Below are 11,394 nucleotides of genomic sequence, written 5' to 3' on the forward strand. Positions count from 1 at the left end.
ACATCCCCTGATATTCAACCTTTCATCTTACCCCAGTTATTCACCCCACTTACCCTCCCCTTACCCTACTCTCCTAACCCCCCAGTCACCCCACCCCCTACCCACCCTGATCTTCAACCTTTCATCTTACCCCCCCCCCCCCGTTATCCCCGTTACCCCAGTTATCCTCCCACTTACCCTCCACATACCCCACTCTTCTTACATTCCCCCACCCTCCACATACCCTGATCTTCAACCTTTCATCTTACCCCCCAGTTACCCCAGTTACCCCCACAGCCTCCACATACCCCACTCTTCTTACCCCCAGTTACCCTCCCACTTACCCTCCACATCCCCTGATCTTCAACCTTTCATCTTCTGCCACCGTTACCTCAGTTATCCCCCTCACCTACCCTCCACGTACCCCACTCTCCTTACATCCCCCCCCACCTCCGCCTACCCTGATCTTCACCTCGCTGTAACCCAACAAGCGCATCCCTCCCTGCTCCCCCCCCTCACCTTCCTGTCGATGCGGACGGTGAAGACGGCCCCCGGGGCGAGGGGCTCCCTGCTGAGGACGAGCCCGTGGTTGAACTCCTGGCCGGGCTGCGAGCGGGCGGCGCTGCGGCCGCCCCGAGACACCGTCACCAGCCGCCCCGTGCGAGGGTGGAGCAGCGGCAGCGCCGAAGAGACCCCCGAGCCGGGACCCGGCCGCTCCCCGCCCGGGCCGAGGCCGCCGCCCAGCATCCCGCCCCCCGGACCAGGCCGCCCCCTCCGCCGCCTCCCCCCCACCCACGGCGGAGGCACCAGGGCGCACAGCCGCGCGCGACGGACGGCCGCGCTTGACGGCAGAAGGGCATGCCTCCGCCGACCCGCTTGACGGCAGGAGGGCGCTCCGGCGCACGGAACGCTTTACGGCAGGAGGGAGGGACGGACGGACGGAGGAGCGCGGCGGTGGCGCGCTTTACGGCAGGCTGGCGCCGCGGCTGCGTGCCTTCTTTTCCGTCTTTTCTTTTCCGGCAGGAGCGCTTTACGGCAGCAGGGACAACCCTCTATCTGGGAGAAGCGAGGGAGTCGGTGGTGTAATCAGTGTCTAATAATGACAATTTATTGTTCATTTCATTCCCATGCCGCTTTATATTTTTAAGGCGGGGGGGACCTTAAAGCGGGTTACAACCTGCATTAAAACACCAAATGCATAAATGATATTTATTTATGTATTTATTTATTTATTTATTTATTCAGTCATTATTAATTCTACCTGACATATTAATACGTTGTTGTTAAAATTCCAATGCGTCAACAATTATTTTGCTTATTGATATTTAATAATAGGATAGGACAGCGATGCAAGTGCAATATTTCAATGTGTCAACAATAATTGATCATTAATGATAACAATACTAATAATAACATAACAAGAAAAAAAATTATTTATGCCCCACCCTCCCCAGTCAAAACCGGGCTCAGGGCGGCTGACACTAGTAAAATTACAATAAGACTTAAAAGAAAGAAAAACAATTAAAATACGGGTTAAAATACAGTTTAAATTAAAAAAAAATTTTTATGCAGCCTCATTTTAAAGTAGCCCAAATCAAAACCATAAGGGAGGAAAACATAGGGGTCAGACTGAGTCCAGCCCAAAGGCCAGGCGGAACAGTTCCGTCTTGCAGGCCCTGCGGAAAGATGTCAAATCCCGCAGGGCCCTGGTCTGTGAGAGCGTTCCACCAAGTCGGGGCCAGTACTGAAAAGGCCCTTGCCCTAGTTGAGGCCAAACTAAGCACCTTATGGCTCGGGATCTCCAAAATGTTATTTGTGGACCTTAAGGTCCTCCGCGGACATTACATGATATAATAATGTAATGTTACAGCAAATTACATTATTGACATCAGTAAAGGGACCCCTGACCATTAGGTCCAGTCGCGGACGACTCTGGGGTTGGGGCGCTCATCTCGCTTTACTGGCCGAGGGAGCCGGCGTACAGCTTCCGGGGTCATGTGGCCAGCATGACTAAGCCACTTCTGTGGTTTAACCCACAGAGCCACCCGCGTCCCACTAACTGTAACATAAAACCATACAACAAGAACCATATAGAAAATGAAAAACAGGTAACTGTTGTGGAAAGATAATTGCCTGCGTAACCTGCTGGAATAGGAAAGTTTTACGGCAGGCATTTAAGAGTCAAGAACATAAGACACCTGCTGACTCTCTAGTGGCAGAGAGTTCCACAGGACTGGAAAAATGACAAATGAGCCTTGGAAACTGGAGCTCTAACCATCTCATACCATGAGAGGAAAATACTCCATAGCAATCACCTTTTGGTCTAAGTCAGGTGTGTGATGAAGGGTGGGAGGGGAGAAAACTTGTTAATCACCTGATGCAGGTGAGGCTATAAAAAGCTGCTGCTAGGGGTATTTTCTCCTTTATGGGCTACAGAAGGCCTTGTAGGGTATGCAGAATGGGGGGCTATGGCTTGCTGTTAGTTTGCTTAGCTATGGGGGTGATGCCAGTCCCACTGAGAGTTCATACAGGACAGTGGTTTCCTTCGACCCAGACCTGGTGGGCTCAGCAAACTGGGCCTTACTGGGTGAAGGTGAAATGTGACCAGTCCCAAGTTATTGTGTCGGTGGAGAGAAGCCCAGGAGCCGAAGAGCTGGTGAAACCCAGTGACCTGACCCTGGGAGACTGTCCTTATACGAGCCTCGAAAAAGAAACGGTGGTTTTTGCGGTTGCCCTCCAAGCGTGCGGCTCCCAGGTCCAGGTGAGCTGTTAGGCTTCCTCCTCTGTCTTCTGCATTCTTCCTTCCGGCCGATGTTGAAATGTCGGGAACAGACAAATGTCGGGCTTTCCTTTCCTGCCTTTGGGCTGCCTGAGGATTTCTCAAGCCTGGTGCGCCTGGGAATTCCCCATTGCTTGCCAACAAGAGGCAGTGTGGCGCAATGGTTGCAGGGACCTGGGAGGCCAGAGTTCGAATCCCTCCACTTGGCTGTGAAGCTCACCGGGTGTCTCTCAGCCGAACCTACCTTGTGCAATTGAATGAGGAGGGAGCAAACCATGTGTTGAGCTCCTTCGAGAAAATGGCGGGCTGCGAATGCAATGAATAAAATAAAAATTAATTGCAGGTGTGGATTAAGGCTTAGAGTTGTGTCCATCACCCTGACACCTGGGCTTGTGTGTGCAAATGATCAATGCTGCGGTGTGGTTCTGTTTATTCTCCCAACAGCTGACTCCGGCCACCATGATCTACAGAAATATTTTGTTTTACAAAGCGGAAAGGCCTGTTCCCACCACAGCTGAGCCCAGCCTGCCGTCTGCCGTCCTCATTGAGTGTCATTGTCCAAGGCTTGCAACAAATTGTGAAAGGTATTTGGGGAGAGAGGGTAATGGGCCTGCGAACAGGGGATGGCTGGCCCCCTATAAGGAATGACCTCGCAGGTTGACTTGAGCTGGGAAAACCTATATTTGTTGGTGCAACTTCCATTCTGGAAGACAGGGAAATCACAAATACAAAGGCTTATTGTCATCATTACCACATAAACATTTAAAGTGGTAATATATCAAATAATAATAATAAATTTATTTATACCCCGCCCGTCTGGCTGGGTTTCCCCAGTCAATCTGGGCGGCTTCCCAAAAAATATTAAAAATAGAATAAAGCATCAAACATTAAAAACTTCCCTAAACAGGGCTGCCTTTCGATGTTTTCTAAAAACAGCCATGGCTTCCCCAAAATAATTCTGTGAGCTAAGGTTGGTTTTAATTTTTATCTTTTTTTAAAGTGATCCTTATTCCCCTCAGAGACGTACAGTTTTTGGTGTGGTTTAACCACCAGTCCCTCTTCCCGGGGAATTTGATTACCGTAATTGTGAGGGGATACGGGGGATTCCCTGTGCTTTTTTTCTGGGGGTACTTGAGGGTACCGGCATCTTTTGTCCTGGAAGAAAAGCACTGTTTTGGAATGTGGCTCTTAGTCTTACTATAACAACAGCAACCTCTTTATTCTAGAAGGAAAGCAACGGGGGGTGTTCCTAACCAGTCTCAGGACCCAGGGGTCAGCAAACTTTTTCAGCAGGGGGCCGGTCCACTGTACCTCAGACCTTGTGGGGGGCCGGACTATATTTTGGAAAAAAATATGAATGAATAACCCAGAGATGCATTTTAAATAAAAGAACACATTCTACTAATGTAAAAACATGCTGATTCCCGGACCTTTCGCGGGCCGGATATAGAAGGCAACTGGGCCGCATCCGGCCCCCGGGCCTTAGTTTGGGGACCCTGCTCAGGACCCATCCATAACAAACTACAGTACCCAGAATTCTTTGGGGGAAGCCATGACTGTTTAAGGTGGCATCTTAGTGTTTTATAGTGTGAATGTGGCCAGAGTGTCTCTGGGCACCTGCAGAGTGTCGCCCCTTAATTCAGGGCCGGTGATGGGGCTGACGACAGCTGGAGTCCCAGAAGACTTGCAGGGCCACAGATATCCTCTATCTTGGCTTGCAATTCTGGGCTGCATCAAGAGGAGTATAGCGTCTAGATCAAGGGAAGTAATAGTACCACTGTATTCTGCTCTGGTCAGACCTCACCTGGAGTACTGTGTCCAGTTCTGGGCACCACAGTTCAAGAAGGATACTGACAAGCTGGAACGTGTCCAGAAGAGGGCAACCAAAATGGTGAAAGGCCTGGAAACGATGCCTTATGAGGAACGGCTTAGGGAGCTGGGTATGTTTAGCCTGGAGAAGAGAAGGTTAAGGGGTGATATGATAGCCATGTTCAAATATATAAAAGGTTGTCATATAGAGGAGGGAGAAAGGTTGTTTTCTGCTGCTCCAGAGAAGCGGACACGGAGCAATGGATTCAAACTACAAGAAAAAAGATTCCACCTAAACATTAGGAAGAACTTCCTGGCAGTAAGAGCTGTTCGGCAGTGGAATTTGCTACCAAGGAGTGTGGTGGAGTCTCCTTCTTTGGAGGTCTTTAAGCAGAGGCTTGACATGCATATGTCAGGAATGCTTTGATGGTTTTCCTGCTTGGCAGGGGGTTGGACTGGATGGCCCTTGTGGTCTCTTCCAACTCCATAATTCTATGATTCTATGATTAATGTTGTAGCCACGGCCACCTGCCAGTTACGAGGGACCAGAAGGTAGAAAATGCAGATCCCCAACCAGTAGTATATCTTAGGCTTTTTAAGGACAACACACCATTTAAGGCAAGCTGTGGGAATATTTATTATCGCAATAGGAGAGCAGGCTACCACACTTCCTTGTTCGCCCCTCCAAGCCATGAGAACTGGAGAGCAGGACAGGCATATGTGATTTGGGGTGGGAGGGATGAAGAGTTTTAGTTCACCTGGTGCAGGTGTGGTTGGGCGTGGTGGGCAGGGAACGACAAACCTGAGCAACACCTGTATTTCTGAGCCTATGGCCGCGGGTTCCATAGGTTAGCTGATGTGCTGCCTGTAGGAAGCAGTGGCCCAGAATTATTTGAATGGGCCTTTTAAGTCTGTAGCTTTGGTACAATGCACCCTCGCCCTTTCATGTAAATTGTTTTTCCCCCCAGACTGATGTTCTCTCTTTCCCAGGCAGATGCCCTTAGGAGGCTCAAGGAATATCGATGAAGCAAAAGGCTCCGAGATGCTGGCGAAACTGAGAAGAGCTGCTGGGCGACAGAAAAGAAATGTCTATTGGCAGCAAGGCAGGTGTCCCTGAAACCAAAAGCATCATGGGTATATATTGGTGAGCCTCCCTCCGATGCCCTCCAGATGCCTTGGACTACAACTCCCATCATCCTGAGTCAGCTTAGCCAATTGTCCTGGGTGATGGGAGTTGTAGTTCAAAATATCTGGAGAGGGAACGCTGACCTAAAAACGTGGGGCGTGTCTTTTGGCTTAGCTCAGTGGCGGCCAAACTTGGCCCTCCAGATGTTTTGGGACTACAACTCCCATCATCCTAGCTAACAGGACCCAGTGGTCGGGGATGATGGGAATCGTAGTCCCAAAACGTCAGGAGGGCTGAGTTTGGCCACCACTGGAGCCTTAGCTTGATGGTTATAATGGGTTCAAGGGAAAGAGTCATGCGTCGTCTTTTATTTAATTCTCCTTTTGAGTTACTGGTGAACGGGTGAGGTGGAATTTCTGTTAAATTATTGTTGAGACCAGTGGCTCATATGCAGTAATGAAGCCCGACCACAGAACTGGCAAATGGTTAAAGAGGAATGTAACAGCTGAATGTTAAAGTGGAAAACAACTGTAGATAAGGTATAAGGAGGGTTCAAACATGTACAGTAAAAAAAAAAGGGCTGAGTAAAAATTTTTTCCCCAAAGAGTGTTTTTGGATGAGATGGTGGGACAATGGGGTTGGGCAAAGGATAAAGAGCTAAGATGATGATGATGATAATAATAATAATAATAATAATAATTAATTTTATTATTTATACCCTGCCCATCTGGCTGGGTTTCCCCAGCCACTCTGGGCAGCTCCCTACCGAATGTTAAAAACACAATACAGCATTAACCATTAAAAGCTTCCCTAAACAGGGCTGCCTTCAGATGTCTTCTAAAAGTCCGATAGTTGCTTATTTCCTTGACATCTTGATGGGAGGGCGTTCCACAGGGCGGGCGCCACCACCGAGAAGGCCCTCTGCCTGGTTCCCTGTAACCTCGGTTCTCGCAGGGAGGGAACCGCCAGAAGGCCCCCTCGGAGCTGGACCTCCGTGTCCGGGCTGAACGATGGGGGTGGAGACGCCCCTTCAGGTATACTGGGCGGAGGCCGTTTAGGGCTTTCAAGGTCAGCACCAACACTTTGAATTGTGTTGTAGTTTTGTCTGTTTGTGTCTGTCCTAATGGAAATGCTCTCACAGACTCTCTGAACTGTCTGGAATTGCATTGTTGAATGAAGCCTTGGGGATTTGAGGTGAGCCTTTGTACTTGAACCACCCCCCACCCACCCCCCCGGAGGGGAATTTCCCCACATGCAGAACGTTGAAGAATGAATCACAGGAATCTGGAAAGTTACAGAAGTCTCCTCCTCCTCCTTCCTCCTCTTCCTTTTTCTTCACTTACAGAGAACTCATCTTTAATTCAAACGGAGTCCAATGAGGATATCACCCCTGCTTCAACCCAGAGCACAGTTCCAAAAGCAGAGGAGAAAGTGGTGATTGTGAAGCACAAGTCGGCACGTGAGATGCAGCGGGGCTTTGTTGTTGCATTTATTGTTTAGTCGTTTAGTCGTGTCCGACTCTTCGTGACCCCATGGACCAGAGCACGCCAGGCACTCCTGTCCTCCACTGCCTCCCGCAGTTTGGTCAAACTCATGTTGGTGGCTTTGAGAACACTGTCCAACCATCTCATTCTCTGTCATCCCCTTCTCCTTCTGCCCTCAATCTTTCCCAACATCAGGGTCTTTTCCAGGGAGTCTTCTCTTCTCATGAGGTGGCCAAAGTATTGGAGCCTCAGCTTCAGGATCGGTCCTTCCAGTGAGCACTCAGGGCTGATTTCCTTAAGAATGGATAGGTTTGTTCTTCCAGCAGTCCATGGGACTCTCAAGAGTCTCCTCCAGCACCATAATTCAAAAGCATCAATTCTTCGGCGATCAGCCTTCTTGATGGTCCAGCTCTCACTTGCATACAACACTACTGGGAAAACCATAGCTTTAACTATTGTACGGACCTTTGTCAGCAAGGTGATGTCTCTGCTTTTTAAGATGCTGTCTAGGTTTGTCATTGCTTTTCTCCCAAGAAGCAGGCGTCTTTTGATTTCGTGACTGCTGTCGCCATCTGCAGTGATCAAGGAGCCCAAGAAAGTAAAATCTCTCACTGCCTCCATTTCTTCTCCTTCTATTTGCCAGGAGGTGATGGGACCAGTGGCCATGATCTTGTTTTTTTGATGTTGAGCTTCAGACCATTTTTTGCGCTCTCCTCTTTCACCCTCATTAAAAGGTTCTTTAATTCCTCCTCACTTTCTGCCATCAAGGTTGTGTCATCTGCATACCTGAGGTTGTTGATATTTCCCCCGGCAATCTTAATTCTTGTTTGGGATTCATCTAGTCCAGCCTTCCGCATGATGAATTCTGCATATAAGTTAAATAAGCAGGGAGATAATATACAACCTTGTCGTACTCCTTTCCCTGCTGTGCTTCCTCTGGGCAGCCCAGCAGGGCTACACGAGCTTGTTATCCTTCGGCTCTTGGTCTTCTTTGAGAATCTGCCCCTCCCTTGCTTGGTTACTCCCAATAGTAGAGAGGACTCAGATGGCCAAAGACCATTAACTCTTTCTGCAGCAGGGTCCCTGTCGCCAGGATCCCAGGGCTGCCCAAACAACATGAAAGGGGGAGCTTTGTAGGCACAGTGTAGAATTGTAGAAGTGGAAGGGGATCCCCCAAGGGTCATCCAATCGAACCCCCTGCAATGCAGGAAATGCAGCTAAAGAATCCCTGGCAGATGGCCATCCAATATCTGCTTTAAAACCACCAAGGAAAATATAACCTACTGCCTTCCAAGGTAGTCTCCATACAGGGCAAACTAAAGCCCGGGGGCCGGATCCGGCCCAATCGCCTTCTAAATCCGGGAATTCGTTCTCTCCCCCCAAAAAAATATAGTCCGGCCCCCCATATGGTGTGAGGGACAGTGGACCGCCCCCCTGCTGAAAAAGTTTGCTGACCCCTGCTCCACACCCTCCAACATTTCTCCGATGAAAATAGGGACGTCCCATTCCATAATGATGATTTTACTATTTATACCTCACACATCTGACTGGTATCCGAAGAAGTGTGCATGCACACGAAAGCTCATACCAAAATATAAACTTAGTTGGTCTTTAAGGTGCTACTGAAGGAATTTTTTTTATTTTACATCTGACTGGGTTGCCCCAGCCACTCTGGGCAGCTTCCAACATATATAATAAAAACATTAAACTTTTTTTTTTTTAAAAAAAACAAACCTTTCCCTATACAGGATTGCCTTCAGATAGCTCGGGGGTCCGATGACTCCATACCCTCCAATGTTTCTCCATGAAAATAGGGACACCCGAAGGAAAAGGGGGACATTCTGGGATGAAATCAGAAACTGGGGTGGCTTCTCTAAATCAGGGATGCCCCTGGAAAATAGGGACACTTGGAGGGTCTGCTGCTCTGCGACACAGCTCCAAAATAGGCCCAGCCACCAGCATAATCTGCTCCTTAGTTTCCAAAGGCCTGTCTGAACAGGAAGATCTTGGCCTGCTTGGGGGAAGGACAACAAGGAGAGAGGCAGTCTAATCTCTCTTTGGGAGGAAATTTTGCAATCTGGGAGCAGCCACAGGGAAGGCTCTCGTTTCACCCCTAAGCATGATGCTGATGGGATCCAGAGAAGGTGTTCACCTGATGATCCTTAGCGCCTGGGCAGGTTTGTAAAGGGAGATGTGATCTTTCAGATTATCTGGGCCCAAACCGTCCCCCCTTAGCTAGCACCCTGCTATATCGCATTTGGAAAAAAAACAATGTGAACAGGGCCTTTAAAAAAAAGAGAAAATGATCCTCACTGGAGTTTTGCTGTTCCTCCTTGCAGTGATGATGAAGGATTCCGGGATGGTAATGGCACTGATTATCGTCGTATCTTCGCTTGCTCTCGTCCTTTTTGCCATGATAACCCAGTTCGTGTACCAGAGATTCGGGGGGTGATGCTTCTCAGTGGGGAGTTGTAATTAATTTTGTGTGTGCACGTGTTAATAAAACAAGTTGAAAGTGGATTTGCCTCTGTGCAATTGTATTGTTGTGTGTTTGGGCGGGTGTGTGTGGGGTCAGTCTGGATGATGCTCTGAGTCCCCAATTTTTTGGGTCTTCTACCCAGTGAGGGTTTGACTCTAACAGAGGATTCTGTTGCTGCTGAACCTAGTCAGACAAGCATCTTTGCAAGAGAATTGCCTTAGCTGGCCATTTAAATGTCCTCATCAGCACCCCAAAACGTTGCCAAGTGATGGTTCCTGTTATGTATTCAGTGGGTCTGTTTGCCTGAGCTTGAGTCCGGACTAAGGAATCTGAGCTCCTGTGTTCTGATTCGATACATAATGTCCAATCACAGAACATTTCAGGATTGGGGCCTCTGCCATTGGCTCTTGAACTCTTGAGTTGTGATTTGCAGCTTGGAAGTTTAGACAGCCAATCACGTCGGGAGTGGGAGTGGCCCAGGCTTTCAGGAATGTATATAAGCAGTTGCTTTGCCCCCTTTTCCCAGTTATGTAGCTCAATAAAGGTTCTTGCTGTTATCACTTGTGTCTTGCTTTGTGGGAACCCACCTATACTGTACTGTTCTCACTCAGGGGTGGTCCCATCCAGGCTAATGGGTGGGCCCTTTCTCCACTCAATATCTAGCTTCTAGGGAGGAGAACAGCAGAGTGTGATCTCCATGAGATGAGCCGGAAAGGCTGGAAGTTGGAGGCACAGATATGCTGTGGTAAATTCAAAGCTGCAACTAATGTAAAAGGAAGATCCGGCGGGATGTTAATGCGTTGAGCCTTTCCATCCTATGCTCAGTTCGTATACGCTGCATATGTAAATAAAACCACAAATCCTTAAGACACCACAGAAACAGAAAACACTGGAATCCCTGGATTAATCTCGCTGCTCACAGATTAGGATGATCTGTAGGTTATATCCAATGTGAGGGCATGGTCATGCCCATTGATTTCAGTGGATCTAATCTAGGTAGAACTTAATTGCACAAGCCCCAATACGTGTGTGTGATCTTTCTTCCACTTTAGAATCATCACTGCAACCACCCATTTCCTACCCATTCCACAGCCCCCTTTCGCCTGAGCCCAGTAGGGTCGCTGACTTGGTTCTCTGCCTATTGGAGACTTGCCTCATTTAATTCCACTTATGAATCGCTTCCTATATAAAATATCTCAAAGCATCACCAAAAAACAGCAACCAACCACTACAAAATCTCATACATTATTTAAAACATGCTTCCCTATGTTGAAACAATTCTAAAGCCGATGCAACCTGAGAAATATCTACTTAAAAGGTTTGCTGGAAGAGGAAGGTATTCAGCAGGCGCCGAAAAGACCCACTTAAAAACGCATATTGCAAAAGGGAGGTCTTCAAAGGCACCAACGAAACAATATAAAAGGCGCCTGTCGGATATGTAAGCACCAAACGGCAGGCAGAAATTCAACAGGTTGAATCTCCCCCAGGATAGTGCCATGCTCTCTTGTACATGTTCTGCTTCTTTATTGTGAATTCATTCATTGCATTCACATACCGCCTTTATGCCAAGGCGGTTTACCGTTTTTAACTCCAGCTGCTGCTTCGAAAGGCGCAGCGTCTCTCGTTCAGCAAATATTTCCCAAAAAGGATACCTGCAAGCGAGCCTGGCGCCCTCCAGCTGTTTTGGACTACAACTCCCGTCAGCCCCCACCAGTCAGACAAATGAAGACCTTTTTAA

The 11,394-nt window shown here is 48.4% G+C and overlaps 1 protein-coding gene across 1 annotated transcript in view; it reads right to left on the minus strand.

Moving 5' to 3' along the window:
* Window positions 1–760, minus strand: part of NEURL4 (neuralized E3 ubiquitin protein ligase 4) — a 62,434-nt gene extending 61,674 nt beyond the window's left edge. The window contains exon 1 of the mRNA XM_060281922.1: window positions 499–760. Coding sequence (XP_060137905.1) covers window positions 499–726 — 228 coding nt within the window. The 5' untranslated portion in view covers window positions 727–760. The remainder of the gene's footprint in view (window positions 1–498) is intronic.
* Between the last annotated feature and the right edge of the window lie 10,634 nt (window positions 761–11,394).

The sequence above is a fragment of the Zootoca vivipara genome, chromosome 13, assembly GCF_963506605.1.
Source record: "Zootoca vivipara chromosome 13, rZooViv1.1, whole genome shotgun sequence".
NCBI lineage: Eukaryota > Metazoa > Chordata > Lepidosauria > Squamata > Lacertidae > Zootoca > Zootoca vivipara.